Below are 24,257 nucleotides of genomic sequence, written 5' to 3'. Positions count from 1 at the left end.
GGCACAGGTAAAAGACGAGAATACACCAGAGAAAATGAATATGCCCAGAAAAAAAGACACATAAATACAAACATTTGGGCAGCCCCCTATAAAAATCACTACCATGAAGCCTCCCGGTTGAAAAGCTTCACTGAAGCACATTAAGCTTTTTGTTGTTGTTGAGACAGAGTCTCACTCTGTCGCCCAGGGTAGCGTGCAGTGGCATCATTGTAGCTCACTGCAATCTCAAACTCCTGGGCTCAATGCATGCATCACCATGCCTGGCTAATTTTCTATTTTTCGTAGAGATGGGGTCTTGCTCTTGCTCAGGCTGGTCTTGAACTCCAGAGCTCAAGGGATCCTCCCACCTTGGCCTCCCAGAGTGCTAGGATTACAGGCATGAGCCACCCTGCTCTGCCCACATTAAACTTTTTAATGCCTCATTCTTAAATGTGAGCAGTCAAGGATTGCCAGACATTTGAGGCAAGCCTCCAACTTGAAACAAGTCAAAGCAAACAAAAAAAACTCAGAGGAAAGAGACAATACAGAGGAGTAGAAGGGGAAAAAAAGAGATAAAAGAGGATAAATTATCCACAAAGCAACAATTAAGAGAACACCACACTTAGAATATAAAAATAAAGCTAAAATTTAAAAATTCAGTAGGAGACATAATATAAAATTGAGGAAATTTAACAGAAAATAAACCAAACAAGACAAAAAGATACACGATAGAAGAGAAAAATGTTTGAAAATCAGAGGTGAATCAGGAGATTCAACATCTAAGAGGAGTTCCAGAAAGTATTTGCAGATGGAAGAAAAAAGTTAGCAGAGAATACAAGTTTTCTAAAATGTACAAGTTGTAAGTCTCTTGAATTCCAGCATAGTGAATTTTTAAAAACTCATGCTAATTTTATTAAATTTCAAAATGTTGCGCCGGGCGCTGTGGCTCACGCCTGTAATCCTAGCACTCTGGGAGGCCGAGGCGGGCGGATTGTTTGAGCTCAGGAGTTCGAAACCAGCCTGAGCAAGAGCGAGACCCCGTCTCTACTAAAAATAGAAAGAAATTAATCAGACAACTAAAAATATATAGAAAAAAATTAGCCGGGCATGGTGGCACATGCCTGTAGTCCCAGCTACTCGGGAGGCTGAGGCAGTAGGATCGCTTGAGCCCAGGAGTTTGAGGTTGCTGACGCCATGGCACTCACTCTAGCCAGGGCAAAAGAGTGAGACTCTGTCTCAAAAAAAAAAAAAAAAAGAAAAATTCAAAATGTTGGAAATGCCAGGTATGATAAAGAGACCCAAGAATAATAATAGCAGGTATTTATATAGTGCATACTCTGTGCTAGGCACTACAGACTTTATATGTACTAATCTTCCAACAACTCCATTTTGCAAATGAGGAAGCTGAGGTATGGGGAGATTAAGAAATTTATCCAAGTCACGAAGGCAGTCTTGTGAAAAGTCTGACTCCCAAATGCATGCTTCTAGTCACTATGATCACATACAAAGATCTGGGGATAAGAATGACATCAGATTTCTCAACATTGGATTGGAAGCAAGAAAACTATAAAACAATGTCTTCAAAATTCTGAGGGTAAATGATTTTTTATGTGGAAATCTATACCAAGCCATATTTTTCAAACAAGTAGAATAAAGGTATTTTTAGGCATGCAAGGTATCAAAATGGCTTCATCTCATGCACTCTCAAGAAACTACTGGAAGATGTACCCCAGCAAAACAAGGGAGCAAACCAAGAGAAAAACTTGGGATCCAGGAAATGTCACCTGGCACAGGAGAAAGGCGAAGGTAAAAGCTGTACATACAGCAGGCTCAAAGAGCAACCAGCCCACACTGGACCAGGAGCTGGGGAGGCTTCCAGGAAAGAAAAAATGGAGCTGATAGAGTATTGATGCATTTAGTTGCATGAAAAAACGGTATTGGAAAGATAATGGAAGATGTAAAAAGAATTAGTGATAATCTATAGAAAACTAGCAAAGGAAAATGAAAAAAATGAAGCAACCCAGCCAAAAACAACTTTGTAAAACAAATCCACTTATCAACTCAACCCAAAAACAACCTTGTAGAACAAATGAAATGCAATAATGCTATAGCATTCAACAATGAATATTTACATAGTTAATAATGTAAATACTGTTTAACGTCGGCAACAAAAAAATAAATAAATTCCATCAGTTTTTCTCCTGCTCAAAGCTCTTAAATAGCTTTCCCTTCATATTCCTGCCCCGGCTACAGATTTCCATCTTCATTTCATGGCACTCTCTAGACCTCTTTCACTAAGCTCTGGCCCATTAGCCTTTCCGTGGGGCTTCAAACTAATCAAGATCTTTTGTACTTCCAGTTCCCTCTGTCTGAAACCTCACCTCAGACTCTACCTGGCTGGCTCATTCTCAGTCCTATCTCAGTTAAAATAAACCCTCCTCATAAAGGTCTGACCTCCCAGTCAACACCCAGCTACACTCCAATGCATCACCCTATTTATTTGCTTCACAGCTCTTCTCCTAATCTGTAATTACCTTGAGAATATACTAGTTTGCTTTGTAATTATCCCCTTCTGCTGGTATGCGAGCTCCAAGATGGTAGGGATGTTTGGTATCCCCAGCACCTAGACAGTGCCTGGTTCATATATCAAATGAATGAATGAATGAATAAGTGAGTGAGGTATACACTGGAGATGCTAGCAGTCTCTCTTTTCACATTTTCCTGGCTCTTGATGTCTCCTAGCAATGCAAGCCAGTACCACCAATCTCCTAACACAAGGCTTCAGAGAAGAAATTTGGGTCTTGGGCCTGGCTGCCCACTTGCACAGCTCTCTGACTATTTCATATTCTAGCTTGGGGTGGGCAGTAGAAAAGCAGAGGAAGATGATTGGATACTTCCCTGGCCTGAGTCCTCTTAGTTAATCTAGAAAAGGTTAGAGGCTGTGAGCAAGGTAGGCACCCAACCCTTCCTTGGGGAGGGGCTGGGCAGCAAAAAGTGGGTAGTAGATAGTGAAGGTAAAGGGGCCTTGGGTGGAAATTAGAACAAAATTGCAGGGACAGGCAGAGGTAGGGAAGGCACTGGAGGAAAAGGAAGAGGAAGGAAAAAGGGAGGAAGCTAGAGCTTAGAGGAAGACAAAGAGCAAGGGGAGGAGAAAGGACAGAAGGATGGAAGGAAAGGCAGCGGCCAGATGACCTCAGCACCTGTGAGCTGCCTCCTTTACTCCTTCGCAGGGGCTGTGAGGCTGTGAGGAGAGTGCTGGGGAGTGCTGGTGAGCTTCAACCCTTGCCTTTTTTTTTTTTTTTTTTTTTTTGAGACAGAGTCTCGCTCTGTCACCTGAGCTAGAGTGCCATGGCGTCAGCCTAGCTCACAGCAACCTCAAACTTCTGAGCTCAAGCCATCCTCCTGCCTCAGCCTGCTGAGTGGCTGGGACTACAGGCACGCGCCACCATGCCCGGCTAATTTTTTCTCTTTTTAATAGAGACAGGGTCTCACTCTTGCTCAGGCTGGTCTCAAACTCCTGACCTCAAGTGATCCTCCCGCCTTGGCCTCCCAGAGTGCTAGGATTGCAGGCGTAAGCCACTGTGCTCGGCCCAGCCCTTGCCTTTTTGGGTGATCTCAGAAAAGTCTCCTGACCTCTCTGGGTTTCAGTCTCCTCCTCTGTGGAAGAGGTGCAGCCACACCCACCTTTGGCAGGAAAGGCATGGAGGGGATCCCATGAGATGTGCTCCTGTAAATTACTGCTTATTAGATCTACTCCAGTACCAGGCCCTGAGGAAACAAAAGCCTGACACTGCTCTGCTCTCCAAGAGGGGGGAGGTCTAGGACAGGGGCACCAATTGTCCCCAAATTAAGGTGAAAAGTAGCAGCTGCGAAGAGAGCTTGCGTAGATGAAGAGCTACGAGAGGCCACATCATTTCCTTTTTGGAAGAGCTTTAGGAAGGCTTTCAGGGCTCTTCAGGATGGGTAGAATTGGGACTTGGATGTGCAGAGAAGGGGATGGGCATTCCAGATGGAGGGAACTGTGGGAGCAAAGGCAGGGAGGGGAAATGTGGGGACCATGTGACTGGATTTCAGCATGTGTGCAGGGGATCAGGCTGGGAAAGTAGGTTGAGGGGAGACTTCTAAAGGTGTTGGGGACTCCCTGGCCTGAATGCACTAGGCTAGAGATGCCTAAAAGCCTTTGTCATGACTCCCCTTGAAAAATTTAGTAAGAACAAAAATTCTAAGTTATAGCAGCACCCTTTCTCTCATCCCCCAATTCAAAACCAACAAGGCCTATGGATCTACCATCAATAACATAGCACTGCGGTAGGTTCTGGGGATGTAGCCATAGGCAAAATACATATTGTCCCGTTCCTCTCAGCACACACACATAGAGTCCTTGGAGGCCACCTGGGCCAGATCCCCATTATACATACAGAGAAACTGAGGTTCAGAGAAGAGAAACAATCTTCCCAAGGGCATTGGTGGGTGGGTTGCCCAATCACCTGACTCGTAGTTTCCCATCATAGCCCTGTTATCTTGGGGACCTCTGTCCAGTTGAGGTCCCCTGCCCTCACACCACCTGCCCAGCTGTGGTCCTCTGCTATTGTGTTCTCTATCTGCCATCGTCTTCTCCACTCCAAGGTTTCGTACTGGGACAAACTGCACCAGTGTGGCTCTTATGGGGCAGGTAGCCGAACTCTCTGGAGCAACAGAAGGGTATGCTCTGCGCATGCATGTGTTTGCCTGTGCCAGTCCACCCATCCTGTCATTAAACATCTATCAGCTTGCACTGGAGAAACACTTTCGACTTGAAAAGACTGGGGCACCCAGTCTCTTGGGAGAACAGGCTTATGAAAGGCTAATCGCAAACGTGGACCAAAAGACAAGGCCAAACACATTGAGGCCCTCATGAAAGCAGGGAGTTTGGATTGCCAAGATGTGTTGGAGGAGAACAGAGAGAACAGACTGCATATGGGGTGAGGGGGAGGAAAGAGCCTGGCATGAGGGGTCCAGATGATGGAGCCAATTACATGTTCACATCTGTTCCCTCTGTTCTGGGTGTGCTTGGTCTTCAGAGCAAAGAAGCAAAGAACTGTGTTCTGTGGAGCAAAGAACTTGGCTGTCCCTGTAAGATGCTTTACCAGAGCCCAACAGCTCAACCAAGGATCCCTGGGAAAAGGGTAGAGGCAGTCCCAGAGGGAGTGCCTGTCTTCCTGTCAAATCTCCAGAATCATCTCATCTATGAGCTCTAGAAGTCCCAGTCCCAGACACTTCCAAAATCTGAGCCACAGAGGACTCCTGAGAAATCTACTCTCCAAGTTGTGTTTTATATCCTAGTGCAAGAGTCTGAGTTCTTGTCTGAAGAAGCCCAGCAAACACCAGGGAGATGCTGAGGGCATCTGAAACTTCAAATTCCCGTAAGGTAGCCCAATGCTCTTGAACTTCAGACCTGTATGTCTACCTGCCCGCGGGACATTGTCTGGATATCCTGGAGCCATCTTGGACTCAATGTGTCCCAAACTGAATTCATTATCTTTCCTCCTACCCGACTTCCCAGGTGTTCTGCATCCTCATTTCAGCAAATGGCAAAACCATCTATCCAGTTACTCAAGCCAGAAACCCAGGAGTTACCCAGGGTTTCTCTTTTCTCCCATCTCCCATCTCCAGCCTTCAGAGTAGCTAATTCCAGCCTAATCCAGTAGCTAATTCTGTGCTCTCATCTTACACAGCAGTTCAGCAGCATACAAATCAGATGTCCACTCATTGTGGAACGCTTTCCTCCCCTAGCCTCCATAACACCACACTCTGACAAGTTCTTCCTGTCTCACTTGCTGCCTCTCCTCTGCTTAACTGCCAAATGTTAGAGTATGCCAAATCTTGGTCTTGTCTACCTAGATTCTAATTTTAGTCATTCTTCTCCAGTTCCTTGACTTTAAATACTGTTGGTACTGAGTGACACTACCAAATCTGAATCTCTAGCCCTCATCTCTCCTCTAAGACTCAGATTCATAAACCCACCTGCCAAATTGACATACACCTTCAACTTGCTCTGTCCTAAACCAAATTCCTGATACCACGTGTTCAATTTGCACCTCATCTTCCCCTTCCCAAAATGAGTCACCATCCATCCACCAAGTTCCCAAACACTCAAAACCTGTAAGCCATGCTTGATTCTACCTTTGTCCTATCCCTCAGTTCAAAACCAAAAAAAGAAAAAAAAAAAAAAAAACTATAGATCTACTCCCGAAATATGTCCCCAGTACATCCACTTCTCTCCATCTTTACCCGCCATCAGCCTGGCCCAAGTCACCATCATCTTTGGCCTGGACAACTGCAGTAACTCATCCCCCTGCTTCTTGCCCTCCTTTAATTCTTTCTTCTTTTCTTTTCTTTTCTTTTTTCTTCCTTCCTTCCTTCCTTTCTTTCTTTTGAGTTTTCGCTCTGTTGCCCAGGTTGTAGTGCATGGCATGATCCTAGCTCACTGTAGCCTTGAACTCCTGGGCCCAAGCAATCCTGCCACCTCAGCCTCCCAGCTAGCACATTACAGGTGCATACGACCACGCCCAGCTAATTTTTCTATTTTTTTTTAGAGATGAGGTGTCACTATGTTGCCCAGGCTGGTCTTGAACTCCTGGGCTCAAGTGATCCTACTGCCTCAGCCTCCCAAAGTGCTAGGATTATAGGCTAGGCATGAGCTACCGCACCCAGCTGTCCAATTCTTTCTTAATTCGGCAGCCAGAGGGCTCATAATACAAAATATGATCACATCACTCCCTTTCTTAAAACCCTTCAAAGTTTCCATAACACTAAAAATCCAAATTAAAATGAAATCTAAAATGAAATCCATGGTTAATTGATCTGATCTGACCTCTTAATTTCTCCTACACTGTATATACCTGACCACTCTCCCTCTTGCTCACTACCTCCCTTCCACACTGCAGTATACCGAGCCTTTCCTGCTCTAAGCATTGGTTGGTCCCGCCACCCTACAACTCTATTCCCCTTGGTTTTTGCTCAGCTTAAATATTACTTTCTCCAAGATGAGGAGAGAAAACCCAACTAAAAGTAGTTTGACCAATAAAAGTGATTTATTATCTTATATAAACAAAGTCCTACATTAGGGTATTTCTGGAACTTGTAAATTAAGTGGCTCAGCAATGTTGTCAAGGATCAAAGTCCTTTCTATCTTGCTGATCTGCCAGTCTCAGTCTGCAGGCTAGCTCTCTTCTCAATCCTATCCTCACATACCAACATCTAGAGGTAGAAACATCCTGTATCTTTTTAAACAAAACTAAGAACCTTTCCCAGAAGTCTCCAACAGACTTCCTCCAACTTCTGATTGTCCAGAACTAGGTCACAGCTCACCCATAAACCAATCAATGGCCAGGGCAACAGGAACACAATGACCAATCAAGTAGACCAATCAAGTGGAGGAGGGGTGGAACCCAGAACAAAATCAAGACTCCGCAAGAATGGAGGAGGGAGGCCGGGCGCAGTGGCTCACGCCTGTAATCCTAGCACTCTGGGAGGCTGAGGCGGGTGGATTGTTTGAGCTCAGGAGTTTGAGACCAGCCTGAGCAAGAGCGAGACCCCATCTCTACTAAAAATAGAAAGAAATTAGCTGGACAATTAAAAACATATAGAAAAAAAATTAGCCGGGCATGGTGGCGCATGCATGTAGTCCCAGCTACTCGGGAGGCCGAGGCAGAAGGATCCCTTGAGCCCAGGAGTTTGAGGTTGCTGTGAGCTAGGCTGACGCCACGGCACTCTAGTCGGGGCAACAGAGTGAGACTCTGTCTCAAAAAAATATAGATATATAGCATAGAGGCTAATAACACAGACTCTGAAGCCAAACTGCCTGGATTTGAAACCTGGCTCTACCACTTTACTAGCTGTTAAGTTATAATACTTACACTCTCAGTTTCCTTATCTAGAAAATGGGGATGACAATAATAATATTCCCTACCTCATAGGGTTGCTGTGAGGACTAAATGAGTTGCTGTAAGGATGAACTACATAAAATGCTTAGAACAGCTACCCTAGTTCCAGTTTGTTCCTGAGTCCCAGCTGTATCCTGGACGCATTCTTGTATCCTTATAATAAATGCCCTTTTCTTGCTAAAACCAGTTCAAGCTTGTTTCTGCTACATGGATTCAACTTTAACTGCTGAATAATATCTTTCGTATAAATATACTTCAATGTACCCATTCTTCAGTTAATAGGCATTTAATTCATTTAATTTTTTGTTCTTTTATTCCTTTCTTCCTTCCTTCTTTCCTTTCTTTTTTTTAGAGATAAGGTCTGGCTCTATCACCCAGACTGGAGTGCAGTGGCCTGATTATTATAGCTCAACACAGCCTTGAACCCCTGGGCTCAAGCAATCCTCCTGCTTCAGCCTCCCCAGTAGCTAGGACTCTAGGTGTACACCACCACACCCAGCTAATTTTTTAATTTTTTGTAGAGACAGGGTCTCACTATGTTGCCCAGGCTGGCCTCAAACTTCTGACCTCAACTGATCCTCACTCCTCGGCCTCCCAAAGTACTGGGATTAGAGGTATGAACCACCCTGCCCAGCCCAGTCATTTAATTTATTTTCAATTTTCACTATCACAAACAAAGTGAATTTCTTGCATGTGACTCTTTGTAAATATGCACTAGGGCATGTACCTAGAAGTGAAATTGCCACACTTTTGGGATTTTAATTTCTAAAATCTGACTCTCTGCCCTTTCCTGAACTTATTCTCTCATTTCCACAAATTGCAAGCCTCTTTAAACTCCTGGAGATCAGAGATAGTGGCCCTAGTAGGGGTACAATAATAAATAATTTTTTACGAGATTAAACCTGTTCTTGGGTCTCATAAAGATCTCTGCTCTTCCCATGGCCAATAACTCAGTGGTTCTCAGATTTGAAATTAACTCCATGATTCACCATCTTGTAAATTCTCTTGTAAATGAGCTTGGCATTCTTCTCTGTGGGATGGAGGGGCTGTGAGAGAGGAGAGCAGAGGCCAGACCTTAACGGGCCACGTATTCTATGCTCAGGGCAGGGAGAAGGACCGACTGATTCCTTTCCTTGGGACAAGGATTGGGGGTTAAATCCTTTCAACCACAGGACAGAGCTGGGGCAGGGAGCTGAAGTGGGACACAAGACCTCCGTCCCAATCCTATCTGTCTTTGCTCCACTCTTTCCCTTCAATTCCATCCAAACACTGTGTGGGGCAGTTTAAAGGGTTCGCAGTGTCCCCAAGCCCTGAGAGACTTTGGGGCATAGGACCCTTCATTTACAGGGTTTTCTACCGAGCGGAACCCCTCCTTCTCAGCCATTTCGCTTTGGCGCCATCTGGCGCTCAAACGGGAAGTGGCGCGCCTGCGCTCTCCCGCCCTCTGGCCTGTGTCTCTTCCCCTGGGCGAATGGGTACCTAGGCCTTTAAGATGCTTGACCTAGGCGGAAAATTCGAGGGCCTGAGCCCAGGAGCGCGCGCTTGAAGCTCCCTCAGATTGGTCCAGTCCGGGTAAGGGCGGGCTGTAGCAAACTCCACGGAAGTCATTGGTCTTTGCTCTGGCTCCGCCCCGTGAAGAGCCCTCGGCGACACCCGTGATTGGCCAGCGGCTCTAGAGGCGGGCTGCGAGCGTGGCGCCCATGCCTCCCGGGTAGTCAGGTCTCCCGGGCAGTCGCTGCTTCAGCGGCGTGGGCAGCATGGCTATGGCTGGTGGGGAGATGCGTGGGGATACGGGGGGAGAGAGCACTGCTGCTGCCGGCCGGTTCAGCTTCAGCCCAGAGCCCACGCTCGAGGATATGTAAGCCTTCCTTGCCCAACCTGGGGTGGGGAGATCTCCCTCTATTTCCCTCAGACTGGGGAGGGTCCCTCCGTGTGGTTGGGAAGAACGCTAACAGCGGGGCTCGGGTTCCAGCCTTCTAATCTTCTCATCTGTAAAATGGGCGCAGCAGTGCACATCTAGTCAGTAATACTAGAACCTTCGTTTAGCCCAGCCCTGGGGCTGTATCGGCGTCCAATAATGCCTGTGCTCTCCAGGAGTGGGTGGGATCACGGGAAAATGAAGTGCTGAGAGGTGGGAGACATTATTTCTTGCTGGAGGAAATCAAGGAAGGCTTCTTAGAGGAAGTGGCCGTGGAACCGCATTCTGTAAGATAAGTAGGATTTTGATGTGCAGAGATAGGGACATTCAGGTAGAGGAAACTACAGAAGTAGCAGCAGGAGATGGAATGATGAAGACGGTATTGTTAGGTTTGGCTATGTTAAGGTCGGTTCAGGGGCGCGCCCATTTTATGGATGAGGAAGCCAAGTTCCATGAAGAGGAAATAACTTGCTCAAGGCCATCCAAGGAATTAGTTGAACAATCTGCTGGTCCTGTCCCCCCATTACATATCACTGGGGTACCTGCTTGGGCCCTACATCTCCTCCCCCACCCCTTAACCCTGGGACTTGAACTTCCACCCTTTTGTTCTATTCCAGCCGACGCCTCCATGCTGAGTTTGCTGCTGAACGAGACTGGGACCAATTCCACCAGCCTCGGAACCTCCTCCTGGCCTTGGTGGGGGAAGTGGGGGAGCTGGCAGAACTCTTGTGAGTAGATGGAAGACTTCCTGGAAGAGTCTGCATGTCGTGGGGGAGGGAAGGGGAGCAATTATTTGATCATCAAATGTTCATGGATTCAGTTTCCCGACCTCCCTTCCAGGCTCTGTGCCTGGTGTTGGGAATACAGAGGTGATTCACGTGTCCTTGCCCTTTAGGGGCGCCAGTCTCCTGGGAGAGAAAGATATGAAAACAGCAAGGCAGAACCAGGTCTAAGAATGAGTGGTGGCAACAGCCCTTGTTTTCCTCTCCCTCTGGGACTGAAAGGAAAAGTGTTTTATAGGAGACCTGCCTGAGGCATTTCAGACAGTGGGAACTATTAATACATTTGCGAAAGTAGTGAGGCAGAAAAGGAAGGGCAAGTTAAATTCAAGGAGAATCTGCTACTCCTTCACTGTAAGCTTCTGAAGAAAAATCAGGAATTTTTTTACCTGTTTTGTTTTTTGATGTGTCTCAAGTGCCCAGGCCCAGCACATAGTAGGCACTCAATACATACATACGAGTGAGTGATAGGGCTGTGGAGGAGAGCAGTGGGAGATGAACTCAGAAAGATAGAATTGGGGCTAGAGAGTGATGGAGAGTTTAGACAGAAGACCTGACCAGATGTGAGCACCAGAAAGGTCACTGTGTCTACAGGGTGTATTGGCTGGATCACTGAGAGAATGGGGCAGTGAGGAGGCTGGTGTAGACCAGGCAAGAGGTGGTGAAGCCTAGACCAGGACAGTCACTGTGGGGATGGAGAAACAGGGCACAGAGATGTCAGGAGGAGCCATTTGTTCATTACAGATTTATGGGCATCAGCTGTGTGCTAGGTCTTTTAGAATCAAGAGATACGGCCTTGAACAAGGCAGACACAGTTCCTGCCTTCACAGTGGAAGGTAACAGAGGGAGAAGGCTTTTCTGAGGAGGTGACATTAGAGCTAAGACCTGAAAAACAGGAAGGAGCCAGCCATGGGAAAGATTGGGGGTGGGGGGTTGGGTGGGATTCAAGGCAGAGGGAGCAGTAAGTGCAAAGGCCCTGTGACAGTTTGGCCTGTTTGCAAGGCAGAAAAAGTCAGAGTGGTTTTAGGTGGGGACTGAGAAAGAGAGTGGTGGACAATGACATTGGAAAAGGCATGGGTCAGCTCATGTAGAGGGCATTGTCAGGAGTTTAGATCTATTTCAAGCACAGTTGGGGTTGGGGCGGGGTGGGGGAGTTAAGCAGGGAAGGGACAAAATGTCATTTGTGCTTTTAAAAGATTGTTCGGGCAAGAGTAGAAGATGAGTTAGGAGGCTTCTGCAGTGGTCCAGGTCCGAGGTGTGGTCTGGGTGGCAGTTGCTAGGGCTGCAGAGAAGAATTGGGTCTCAGAGTTTTGTCTCAACAAGTAAAATGTTCTCTTGGCCATTCCTTGGCTCAGAAAAAGACACAGATGTCCAGGTATTATCTGTTGGGGTCTCTTCCCTACTGACTCTTCCCAGGGCCCAGATAGGTTGGGTTGTCCTTGGAAGAACCCCCTGGGAGGTGGGAGTTTATTGCGGCAAGGACTGGGGTGCCCTAAAGGAGACAGAGCCCATTGTGCTAGCTGGCGTCTGTGTGTTTGTGTTCCACCCCCAGTCAGTGGAAGCCTGATGACAAGCCTGGTCCCCAAGCATGGCCCCCCAAGGAACGGGCAGCCCTTCAAGAGGAGCTTAGTGATGTCCTCATCTACTTAGTGGCATTAGCTGCTCGCTGCCATGTGGATTTGCCCCAAGCAGTGCTCTCCAAAATGGACACCAACCGGCGACGCTACCCAGCCCATCTGTCCCGTGGTTCTGCCCGCAAGTATACAGAATTATCCCACGGGGCCGTCTCTGAAGACCAGGCTGTAGGGCCTGCAGAGCTTGCCCGTGAGTCCACAGGCCAAGTCTCAACCTAAAAACATGGACACAGGACCTGCAACTCAGCATGGCATCTGAAGAGCCGAGGGTGGCCCGGCCTGGAACCTTGCTTTAGCCTTTTTCTAATAGACTATGGGCCTGAGGACCCCACTGCCTGAGGTGCGAGGCCCAGGAGCCTCCAGAAGATAGCCTCCTGGTGTTTTCTCTCCCAATAAAACAGTTTTGGGCAACAACTTCTAGATTCTTCCTGGGCAGCCAGGGAGGCTTTGTCTCAGCAGGGGCTGAAGAGGGGAACCAGGTATGCCTCGAGCCCAATTCCCATGTCTCTCTGTTGTACCTCCTGCCTACAGGGCAGAGAGATCTGGTTTCTGGCAAATTCCCAGTGGGATCTCATGTAAATTCTTCCCCCTTCTGGACCCATAAAAGAGATTGAATGCTGTGTGTAATACTGGTTAAGAGTGCAGATTCTGGAGCCAGGCTGTCTGGGTTCAAATGCCATCTTTGACACTTACAAGCTGAATGATGTTTATCACATTACTAATCTTTCTGCAGTTTGCTCACCTGTAAAATGAAAATAATAGTGTCTGATAGGGTTGTAAGGGTTAAGTGAGTTATTTGAGTGCTTAGGACAGTGCGTGGCACATAGTAAGGTACTTGGTAAGTTTGCAGTTATTTTGTTTTCCTTTTTAACTCAAAACTTTCAGAGGCCCCAGAGCAAGAAATCAGAGTCACAAATCAGGGTCTCTGATGTGGGGCAGAACAGGACTTCCTCTCCTCTTGGGCTCCTTGATAAAAGTGAAGACCACCCACAGCAAGGCTGATTTATTGTTCTTCCCTAAAGATAGTGTTGAGTGTGTATGATTTACTGTGTGTGAACTCAGACACATCTCTTCCCTTTCTGAGATACCTGCTCCAGGGAAGAGGCAGGAAGATACCTTCCCAGGTAAAACAATGGATCAGATTGGACTGCTTTATGTTCCCAAACCCACTTTTCTCCCTCTCCAGTGATAACATGGACCTTATCATCTACTAATCTCTGATTTCATTCCTAATCTCTGATTTCATTCCCTCTTCTTTATCAGTTATCTCGTTTCCCCTTCTATGTAATCAACTTCTCTTCTTTTTCGTTCATCCCTCCCACCAGCACGTAAAGGATACTTGAGTCTCTTCCCTATTGACAAGACAAAACCATCAATCCTCTGGCTACTTCCCTCACGCTTTTCACAGCTGAGCCTCTTGACTGGGCTGTCTGCACCCACCTACTCTGCTTTCTCATTCTCCCCTTTATACCCCACCCCTCCACTGAAACTACTCACCACTTTCCCCCAGAGTCATGACAAATGTGGATGCCAGAGCAGCAGCTGACCACTCCCACCTTCATGTAACACTTGCCTCTAGACTTCCCACACAAGACACTTTCCTGGTTTTCTTCCTACCTTTGGCTGTTCTTTTAAGACTCTTCTTAGGTACCTTCTTGTGGACGTGGTGTCTCTTATTTCCAATCATATCCCTGATGCCTCTATTTTTATCTCGCATTCAACATGTCCAGATTGGGGTGTCACAATTGCCCCCACTTCAGCATCCTGCTTCTCATCCTGTGCCATCTCAGTGACACTGTCCTGCAGTCACCCAGGCTAAGAAGTGAAGTCAGTCCCATCTCTTTTCTCTCAATCCCAGGTCCTTGAGGATGTCACATCCATCCTTCCCCTCTAATCCTTCAAGAGTTTTGCTGCCTTGGATCCTTTAACCTTGCTTCCAAGGTCCCTTATGGTCCGTCTCCTGCAAACCCCCTTGCTTTTTGTCTCCACATTCCACCCCGCGCCAGGGAACATGTTCAACTTCTTAAGAGCCTGGCAGGTGGTTTAAGGGGCCCTCTCCATAATTCCCCCACTCCTTTTTTTTTTGAGACAGGGTCTCACTCTATTGCCTAGGCTGGAGTAAAGTGGCGTGATCATAGCTCACTGCACCCTTCAACTGGGCTCAAATGATCCTCCTGCTTCAGCCTCCCGAGTACCTGGGACTACAGGTGCAACCACACCTAGCTAGTTTTTTTATTTTTTGTAGAGACAGGGTCTGGCTACATGGCCTAGGCTGGTCTCTAACTCCTGGCCTCAAGTGATACTCCCACCTTGGCCTTCAAAAGTGCTGGAATTACTGGTGTGAGCCGCCACACCCGGCCCCCAACTCTTTCTTGACCTTCAATACCCAGCTTAAACATCACCTCTAAGAGCCTGACTTCCCCCATGGTAAGCTCCAATTGACACTGGCTGCAATTGCCTGCTCTACCGTTCACTTGCTGGGTATCTACCTACTCATCTGCAAGAGTGGAGATAAAAGATTTAGCTAAGATGTTTTGAGAATGAAAATGAGCTAATGTTTACATAACTAAGCATTTAAACCTTTAACATAGTGTCAAAGTTTGTCTCCTTCACTAGACTGATTTCCATGAGAGAGTCATGCATGTCTTCCTCACCCAAGCTCTGCAAAACGCAGTGCCTGTTCGATCATGACCTGGTTATAATTATGGGCCCTTTCGTACCCATGGTTATAAGGGCGAAATGTGGGACGACCTCTCCGCCCTCCAACAGTATGGAGGAATCCCTTTAGGCTCATAGCCCCACTTGGCTCCAGGATAATACACCTGTCTGGAGAAACCCGTATTTCTTCCTCTCCCCACCCACCTCACTCACAGGCACAGGTGGGGTGAGGATATAATACTTTATTCACTAACACGGGCCAAAGGAATGTAGTGAGGGGAAGGTGGGCATGGTTTCCAGGGACCCTGGCAGGGGATTCTCCCTGCCTCCCAGTTCCAGGGCAGCCAGGCCTGCCGTCTCACCATTTCCCAGGCCCAGGTGCCACGGTGCAGGAGGAGTCCAGATTAATGCAGCCACGTCTAAGTACCAGCGCTCCCCTCCCCAGCCGGGCACTCGCAGCCCCGGGGCGACAAGAACGGCGACTCAGCTGCCCTCGCACTCCGGGCAGCGCTCAGTGGCAGTGGCGGCTGTGGCACCTGCGGGTAGCTTGAAGTCCCGGCCACAGCCAGCACAGATATAGAGGCGGCGCCGCATGTGCGCGCGACGGTGGCGGATGAAGTGCGAGCTGAGGCGGAAGCGGCGGCCACACTCCGCGCAAGGGTAGGGCCTCTCGCCCGTGTGCGTGCGCGCATGCTCCGCCAGGTTGGAGCGGTGGCCAAAGCGGCGGCCGCACACGGCGCAGCGGTGTGGCTTCTCGCCCGTGTGCACGCGCCGGTGTTTGGCCAGCGCCGAGCTCTGCGCGAAGCGCGTGCCGCAGTCGGCGCATGCGTACGGCCGCTCGCCCGTGTGCGTGCGTCGGTGGCGCGCCAGGCACGAACTGCCGCCGAAGGCGCGTCCGCAGTCCGGGCACGCGTACGGCTTCTCGCCCGTGTGCACGCGCAGGTGCTGTGCGTAGTTGGAGCTCTGCGCGAAGCGGCGGCCGCAGTGCGCGCATGCGTACGGCTTCTCGCCGGTGTGGCGCCGCCGGTGCTGCCGCAGGTTCGAGGCGGCCGAGAAGCGCTTGTCGCACTCTGGGCATTCGTAGGGACGCTCGCCCGTGTGTGTGCGGCCGTGTTTGGTCAGCGCCGACTTCTGCGAGAAGCGCCGGCCGCACTCGGTGCACGCGAAGGGCCGTTCGCCCGTGTGCGTGCGCGCGTGCTTGGCCAGCGTGGAGCGGCGCGCGAAGGCGCGGCCGCAGTCCGGGCACGCGTGGGGGCGCGCCGGGTCGGCGGACTGCGCCGGCGTCTCGCTCGGGACCTGCGGGGAGAGGGGGCACAGGTCAGCCCTGACCGACAGGCCCCGGAGTCAGAGACCTGGGTCTCCACAAGCTGCCGCCTCTCTGTGCCTCAGTTCCCCATCTGTGAAATAGAAAGCAATCCTGCCTCATAGGATGCTTGTGCGCATTAAATGATACTTATAACTCACATATCACAATGCTGGGGGCATTCTAGCTATTTTTTATTCAACAAATATTTGGCCGGGGGCGGTGGCTCACGCCTGTAATTCTAGCACTCTGAGAGGCCGAGGCGGGAGGATGGCTTGAGGTCAGGAGTTTGAGACCAGCTTGAGCAAGAGCGAGACCCCGTCTCTAGTGAAAACAGAAAGAATTATCTGGGCAACTAAAAATAGAAAAAATTAGCCGAGTGTGGTGGCGCAGGCCTGTAGTCCCATGTACTTGGGAGGCTTAGGCAGAAGATTGCTTGAGCCCTTGAGTTTGAGGTTGCTGTGAGCCCACAGCACTCTAGCCTGGGCAACAGAGCAAGACTCTTGTCTTTAAAAAAAAAATACATATATATATAGAGAGAGAGAGAACATGCAACCTGCTAGACTCGTTCTAGGCACTGGGGATTCAGCATTAAACAAAAAGACAGCATTAAAAAATTCCTGCTTTCAGGAAGAATGGGTAAGTCATGCTGATATTGGGGATCCTGCAAATTTAAATAGGGTTGTCAAGACACCTTAGTGATGCAGTAACATGAACAAAGATCTAAAGGAGATGAGAGCAGGCTACGGGGATATCCCTCAAAGGAGCATTACAGAGGGAACAGCAAGGGACTCAATAGGCAGGAGCTCACCTGTTGAGTTTACAGGAATGGTAAGAAAAAGTGGTTAAAGCAGAATGCATGAAGGGGAGAGTAATGGATGGAGTGGTGGTGGTGGAGGGGATCTCTTAAGCTTAGGGCCTTGTAGGTGACAGTGAGGACTTTGGCTTTTAGTATAAATGAGATGTGGAATCATTAGAAAGGATGTCAGAGAGTTGCGAGTGGGGAAGTGACCAGATCAGACACATTTTAAAAGACTTCCTCAGGCTGCAAGGGTTGAAAACTGAATGAAGGAGAGGAGAGGGTAGAAGCGGGGGCCCAATGAAGGAGGCTACTACAGTCACCTGGCAAGCGAAGATGGTGTCTCAGACTCAGGTGACACAAGTGGAAAGTGGAGGTGGTGGGAAGTGGTTGGCTTCTGGATCTATGTTGCAGTATGAGACAACTGATTGAATAACAGGTTAAATGTAGGGTGTAAAGAAAGAGAGGAGTCTAAATGACTTCAAGGTGTTGGAGCCTAGCATCTGCAAAGGTGGAGTTGCCATTTACAGAGGAGGACAGTGGAGAACAAGTCGAGATCTGTTTTGAACTGTATCTTCACTTCTCCTTGACACATCTGGAGCTCAGGTGTGAGGCCTAGACTCTAGATGTTAATTGAAAAACTGTCAAACCTACAGATGGGTTTTAAAGCCTTGAGATTGGATGAGATCACCCAGAGAATGGGCAGAGACCACCTGAGGCAGCACGATGAGCAGCCAGGAAGTGAGGAGAGCCCGGAGAGTGGCATCTTGGAAGCCAGACTAGGACCGAATCCAAACTCTTCAATCAACTTTGAAGAGCAAGCACCTGTCATTTTTTAAGCTGTGAAGAAAAAGGCAAAGGTAAAAACCAAATGCTATTCTAAGGTCTGAAATGAAAAAAAACTTGAAAATGCACTAGTTTCGTGAGGTCTGGGCTTCCAGAGATAAAACCAGAAAAAGGAAAGAAATGCTTTGTAAGAGGCAGGTAATGGGAAAGCATTTTGTACTAACAGAAGAGTGAAGAGGAATATTGAGGGCACATTGCTCCCTTCTTAGAAAAGAGAACATTCATCCCAGCAAGTGATGTTGAGTATCTACCGTGGGCCAACCAGTTAAGAACATTAATTCATGACCAAAGTAAAAACCTGACACATACTAAGGACATGACAGTGTTAGCTTCTCCCATATCCCATCTCCGCAAGGTAGTTATCACCATCACCATTTTACAGATGACGAAACGGGTTAAGAGAGGGTAAGTGACAACTAGAGAACAATAGGGCCTTCTCTTTCCGAAGCTGCGAGAGGGAACCTTCGAGAGGGAACCTTCAAGGCCTTCAAGACCCTTTGTCAAAAGGCATCCACTTTTGGTAATCAACTCAGAAGCTGAAAAACAGGGCAATTTGGGAAATTAGTGACCAACCAAGGGATATATACTGGTCTAAGCAGTATATAGAAGGGTAACAATGATAATAGCAATAATCAATATCAGTGTTAAGCTTTGACAGCACTACTGTATGTACATTATTAGGTCCTCTGTCATCCCCTTGAGTCAGGTGTTATCTCTTTTGATAGCTGAAAAAGCCGAGGCTGAGGGAGATTAAATTCACATAGCCAGTGGGAGTCAGAGTGCCTTCCTTGCACCAATAGGCTATACTCTTCTCTGAATTCAGACAGCCAAGATGTGACAGAGACTGGACTCCAAGTCTCTGGCTCTCTCCAAGAGGGATTCAAGGTTAAAATACAACTTGATACTTTAAATCAAGAAACTCCCACAGCAGGTTTGGCAGTCTGAATTCAAGGTCACGCTTTCCAGTCTCACCCTGGTTTTGACATCTGTTGGTTTATTTCAACACATCAGCCATTGTGGAGAGAACTTTTCTCATTATAGCTACATTTTTCTGTCCCATATTTCCTTGGCATCCTTCTTTAAGGTGACTTTGGACAGCCTGAGGACTTCCTCATGCTGGGTTCAAGGACTGAGGAAAAAGAAATTCTCTGCACAAGCATCCTCGGTGCCTCTAGCCCAGGGGAAGGGGCTTTGGGTACCCAAGGAAGAATCTTGGTAAGAGGGGCTGAGTTTAGCTCATTAAGACCCTGGGCAAGTCTTAAAGTCCCCTGCCTCAGTGTCCTGACAAAGGTCAGGTAGGCTAGGTGAAATCAAAATTTCCCAACTTGAGGTATGAGAGGGTACGTGGGCAAACTTTTATCTCATTATAATTGTTATGTATTTATTTTTATGGATATTAGAAAAACATTAGATCACATGAAACTCACAATTTCATCACTATTATTGTTTAGATGAAGGTAAATTTATTTAACAATGTGAATCTATTTAAAGAAAAGCATTAATAATGTGAGTACAACACATGAGCGACACACGTGACTGAAACTTGGCAAATACCACACTAGGTGATCATTAATGGCCCTGACATGTGTTAAATTCTACAACTATTAGGTTTTAAAATTAGAATGGTATTTGCACTGTAACAAGAGGGTACTGTGGAGATATAGTGTAATAATATCATAATCCAGGTATTTGAAGTTAGTGATTTTGTCTTCCTGCTGAAATCTTTTTTAACCAGGGCAAACATCCCAGTTTCCTCCTCAGCCACTACTTTTCTAATTAATAATAACAACTACCATTTATTGAGCACTCACTGTGTGCCAAGAACTGTGCTAAGTGTTTTTTACTCATGTTCGTATTTTAAATTCTCATGATCCTTTGGGTTAGGTACCTTAGCCCTGTTTTATAAATAAGGAAACAAGACTCAGAAGTTAAGTGAGTACAAAAGGCCAACCAGCTAATAAATGGTAGAGCCAGGGTTCGAACTTAAAGTGGGTCATTTTCCAAAACACCTATTCTCTTAACCATGATGCAATTCCAATCTCATTTACTAGAGTTTGAGGTTACCTGCATGGCTTGTCTCCCTTCCCTGGACACTTTTAGTGTTCAGAATCTTCTTTCTTTTTGGTACAAATTATAAGACATGACCCCAGGGCCCTAGTTCCTTGCTATAGGAAATGTGGTCCACAGACTAGCAACATTAGCGTCGCTGGGAACTTTTTAGAAATGCAGAATCTCAAGTCTCACCCCAGATTTACTGAATCAAAATCATTTTAACAAATCCCCAAGTGATTTGTATGCATGATAAAAATTAAGAAACCTTGTCTAGGAGAAAGAAGAGCTACTCCTGGAGAAAGCAGGTGGAAAAGGCAGAAAGGATTTTACATGCTGAGATCACATGGGCAAAACCTCAGAGGTGAGAGTGAGTCAGGTGTGTCTGACGCTGGGGAATGGGGATAGATATTGCATGGATGAAGCCAGAATGACATGAGATTAGATGGTGAAGAGCTTTGAATGCCAGACTTAGAAGCTAAGACTTCATCTTGAGGGAAACAGAAAACCACGCAAGGGTTCAAGCCAGGGAAAGACAGGTTTGGATGTGCATGGAGCCCTCGGAGAAAGTTACATTCTTAAAGACAGATTGGATTTTGATAAGCAGAGAGAGAATACTTGGTCCCGGAGTACAGCTTAATTAAGGTCTATTCTGGACAGTGATTGGCCATGGGACTGGGTGACAAGTAAGAGTCACTGAATGTCAGCACTGGAAGGCCTTTTTGAGATCACCATTTTATAGATAGAGAAATGAGGCTCAGGGAGGCCTACAGCAAATTAATGAGCTATCTCGTGGGCATAGTGCTAAATGTTCACAGGATATGTGTGTGAAATCCTTGATTCTATCCTTGTCTTCCAAATCCAGTCACCCTGATGACACTTTTCAGACTGGCATTCGAGGATCTTATTATCCCATTTTACAGAGAAGAAAGCCAAAGCAAAGTTGGTAAATGGGGGAGTTAGGATTTGACTGCTATGTGATACCATTTCCAGTCTGGCCCCACATGCCTTTCCTGACTAGTCATGCCAAACCCCACCCCCACCTCAGCTCCAGCTAGTCCAAACTTGGTTCCTAAACATTCCCCTTCCCTCCATCACTCCTGCTACCACCTTACAGCAGGCTACTAGCCTTACCTGGCCTGGTCTCCCCATAACAGCCAATGATTTCCTCTAAATAGAAAATCTGGTCACACCCCGCCCCTGATTTAAGGCTCCTGATGGCATCACATAACCTAAAATCGTATGTCCTACCCTGGCTTTCGAGGCCGTTTACTCTCTGGTTCCTGCTACCTTTCTAGCTGAATCTCCTCTGAGCCTTTGCTTTTGCTGTTTCCTCCTCCTGGGACGCCCTTCCTCCTCCTCCATTCGCCAAATCCCCAGTAAGCCTTCAAGGCCCAAGTCAAAAATCATCTCCACGAAGCCTTCCCCACTGCCTCGAGTTGTCTGCCCTCAGTCCTCTGCCTGTGCCTCCCCAGTCCCCAATGTTCAGTCTTCCCTGCCAGGAGCTGATAAAAATGAGTTGAAAAAAATCTCCAGAAGGATGACCTAGCCCAGGGTCCTGAACTTTAGTGAGAATAAATAATAACAGCATAAATAAAAACAGCAACTATTTACATAATGTTTATTATGTGCCAGACACACTTCTAACTCTTTACATGTATTAACTCATTCAATCCTCAACTCCAAGAAGTAGGTTCTATTATAATTTCCCTTTTACAAATGAGGAAACTGAGGCATAAAAAGGTTAAGAAATGTGCTCAAGGTCACACAACTGGTAAGTGATGCAGTTGGAAGTCCACCCTAAGCTCTGGAGTCTCTGCTCCTAACTTATAGGCCAAAGGTGGAAATCAGCGGATCCACAGGGCCAGAAAAGGCAGGCTGAGCTAGGATGATGGGCCAAGGAGGTCTGAGAAAAACAGAACCAGGTAGTTATTTAGACTGGAAAAGGAGGCCTGAGGAGCTAGTCCCCTCCCCCAGCCCCCTAGGCCCCACCATTAGAAGACAACAGAACTTTTTCTCCTAGGAACTGGCACCTGTGCAGGAAGAAATCAGCAGGACCCTGGGCCCTGAAAGCTGGCCCAGTAGGCACCAGCTCTCCAGCAGGACCCACGGCCGCTCAGGCTGGGGGCAGCCAGAGTCCTGTGGGGTTTTGGGAAGTAGAAACACATCTGGTGGTAGTTAGGGTCTGCAATGGGGAAATCTAACTCATATTCTGATCTCAAAACCCTCAGAAACCCCCAGGATAAAACTCAGACTCCTTATGTGGCCTGCCAACCCTGCCAATGACCCAGCCTCATCCATGTTAAGTATGACCAAACCACCTGCCCCCCTGCTGCAGCGCCCCACTCACTCCTCTGAGCCTCTAAAAGGGCCCTTTCCTCTGCCTGGGGCAGTCAACCCACTTCAGCCCTCACACTCCCACTGGTACCAGGTAAGCCATCCCTTTACTAACTTTGAGACCTTGGGCCAGTTACCAGACTCTCCTGGGCTTCAGTTTCCTCACCTGTAAAATGGAATAAATACTGCCTACATCGTAGAAGTGAGGTGCTTAGAACAGTGTCTGGCACATAGCAAATGCTATGCAAAAGTTAGCTATTGTTACTGTTGCCTAACCTGACCTCCCCACACCCACCTCTAATCCCAGCTTTGGGTTTCACCACCACCCCCCGCCCCCCACCCCGTGCCTGCACCCATCACACAGGATGGTAACTGCACGGTTACTCATCAGTCTACCCCTGCTAGAGACATCAAGCTCCATGGCGATCCAAGGATGGAGGTTACTCTCCAGCACCGGGTGGTAGGTGTGACTTCTATATGATGGAAGCCTGGGCAATGGGGCAGAAGGATGGGCCATCCTTGAGGTTCTAGATCTGAGATTCAGGGAACGGTAGGGGAAGGATCCCTGGCTTCTGTCTGAGGAAGGCTAAGCCTGGACCAGTTCTGGGGGCAACGGGCCCCAGGGTGTGTGTGTGACACGTACCTCCTTGTTGTCCATGGGAATCTTGAGTTTCACCACCTCATACTTCTCTTCACCCTCATCCTCCTCACCCTTCACCAGCAGCACCATCTCCTCCTGCATCTCTTCCTCCTCCTCCTCCTCTGCCTGCTGTTCGCCAGGCATCTTGGTGTCCTGAGGCGGGAGCTGGGTCAGAAGCTCAAGACCCGCCCCCCCCACCATGGCCCTGGCCCTGGCCCAAGCAAGGCGGTGCAGCCGTGGCTTCTCCCACCCTGCCCTGGTGTCCGAGTCTGGCCCTTTCCCGTCCACCCCTGCCGGGCTCCAGGCTCCGGCACTGCCCCGGGACCTGCTCCTGAGACTCGCGTTCACCCCACTCATCCCGGCATTCAAGGCCCCGAGCAGTTCGAATCTCCAGCCCCCGCGAGTCGCCGCCCTCCTAGCGCTGAGTCACTCCCCGGCGCCTGGGTCGGCGACCCGGAGGAGCTCTGGGGCACGGGCTGGAGGCGGGATCGGGGCGGAAACCCCGTGTGGGGAGGTACGCACTCACCAGCCGAAGGTTCGGCGCTCGAGCTGCCCAGGCCCGGGAGCCGGGCGGTTGGGCACTCTGCGAGGCCGCGGCTCCGGAGGCGGGGCAGGGGCGGGGCCCCAGGGACGGCCGGTCATTGGTCCGAACGCCGAACCCCGCCCCCTAAGGGAGGGGCCTGGAGGACCCAGGCGTCCGACCCAAACTGCCGGGGGAGGGCTACGAGCCCAGACCCCGCGCCCTTCGCTGTCCCTCGACTGCCAAGGACCTGGAGCCACCCCAGTCCGGTGTTCAAGGTCCTCGCAGCCGGATTCTAACCTACCCTCACCGCTTGTCTCCTGTGGCCCGTTCGGAAGTCTCCGGTGCGGCCAGCGCGTCTGCTCCGCCCGAAATAGGCCACGTGCGCTCCCGCCCTGGCCTGGGCCTCTCGCTGGCGCCCCGCCTGGAGGGCGGACCCTGTTGCCTCCTCACTTCTTCCCTTCCCTGTTTTTTCTTCTCCTGCTGTTTTTTCTCCTTCTTTCTCGGCGTCGCCTTCCTGGTCTCCCGGCTTCTGAGATACCTTGCTGCTTGAATACATACTACCCAAATCAACAGTCGCCCTAGCTGCCGCTGCCGTTTAAAGTGTGCTGTGCCTACTACGCGCCAGAGTTCTCAGCGTTTTACCCGCCTGGTCTCATTTGGTCCGCACAACGATGGGTCATGGGCCCATTTTACAGATGAGCTAATTGAAGGTCAGGGAGGTAAACCGAGTTGCCTAAATTACACAGTAAGGGTATCATAGCATCCTGACAACCAGTAGCCCAGGTGGAAAATTAGTAGCCCCAGGCTAAATCCAGTCCACTGAAGTATCTTGCTTGGCCCTCAGGGTATTTTTACTTTTACAAATTA

General features: G+C 48.5%; 2 protein-coding genes across 4 annotated transcripts; one reads left to right on the top strand and one right to left on the bottom strand.

The window, feature by feature from the left end:
* Nucleotides 1-9,607: 9,607 nt before the first annotated feature.
* DCTPP1 (dCTP pyrophosphatase 1) lies at nt 9,608-12,829 on the top strand. The gene is made up of 3 exons (XM_012660253.1): nt 9,608-9,762; nt 10,440-10,550; nt 12,154-12,829. Exons 1-3 carry the CDS (start codon nt 9,662-9,664, stop codon nt 12,452-12,454), a joined length of 513 nt encoding a protein of 170 aa, XP_012515707.1. The 5' UTR covers nt 9,608-9,661; the 3' UTR covers nt 12,455-12,829.
* A 2,291-nt stretch (nt 12,830-15,120) lies between these two features.
* On the bottom strand, nt 15,121-23,761 carry ZNF771 (zinc finger protein 771). Of its 3 annotated transcripts, none has more exons than XM_012660250.1 (3): nt 23,394-23,761; nt 22,871-23,020; nt 15,121-16,189 (listed from the first exon to the last, which is right to left on the bottom strand). In XM_012660250.1, exons 2-3 carry the CDS (start codon nt 23,009-23,011, stop codon nt 15,377-15,379), a joined length of 954 nt encoding a protein of 317 aa, XP_012515704.1. In that variant the 5' UTR covers nt 23,012-23,020; nt 23,394-23,761; the 3' UTR covers nt 15,121-15,376. The 3 variants fall into 3 exon arrangements, with proteins under 3 accessions (XP_012515704.1, XP_012515706.1, XP_012515705.1); XM_012660252.1 differs by having other exon boundaries at nt 23,698-23,730; XM_012660251.1 differs by having other exon boundaries at nt 23,692-23,729.
* Nucleotides 23,762-24,257: the final 496 nt, after the last annotated feature.

Source organism: Propithecus coquereli, unplaced genomic scaffold, assembly GCF_000956105.1.
Source record: "Propithecus coquereli isolate 6110/MARCELLA unplaced genomic scaffold, Pcoq_1.0 Scaffold66, whole genome shotgun sequence".
In the NCBI taxonomy this organism is placed as follows: Eukaryota; Metazoa; Chordata; class Mammalia; order Primates; family Indriidae; genus Propithecus; species Propithecus coquereli.
Note: the sequence above shows the minus strand (reverse complement) of the source record. Positions and strands in the feature narration are given on the sequence as shown.

What these genes read in the sequence shown, in the direction of transcription:
- DCTPP1 (XM_012660253.1), top strand. Translation starts at nt 9,662, where the DNA reads ATGGCTATGGCTGGTGGGGAGATGCGTGGGGATACGGGGGGAGAGAGC. An exon ending in GAGCCCACGCTCGAGGATAT is followed by an intron (nt 9,763 to 10,439) that starts GTAAGCCTTCCT and finishes GTTCTATTCCAG; the next exon opens with CCGACGCCTCCATGCTGAGT. An exon ending in GGGGAGCTGGCAGAACTCTT is followed by an intron (nt 10,551 to 12,153) that starts GTGAGTAGATGG and finishes TTCCACCCCCAG; the next exon opens with TCAGTGGAAGCCTGATGACA.
- ZNF771 (XM_012660250.1), bottom strand. Translation starts at nt 23,011, where the DNA reads ATGCCTGGCGAACAGCAGGCAGAGGAGGAGGAGGAGGAAGAGATGCAG. An exon ending in TTCCCATGGACAACAAGGAG is followed by an intron (nt 16,190 to 22,870) that starts GTACGTGTCACA and finishes CTCTCCCCGCAG; the next exon opens with GTCCCGAGCGAGACGCCGGC.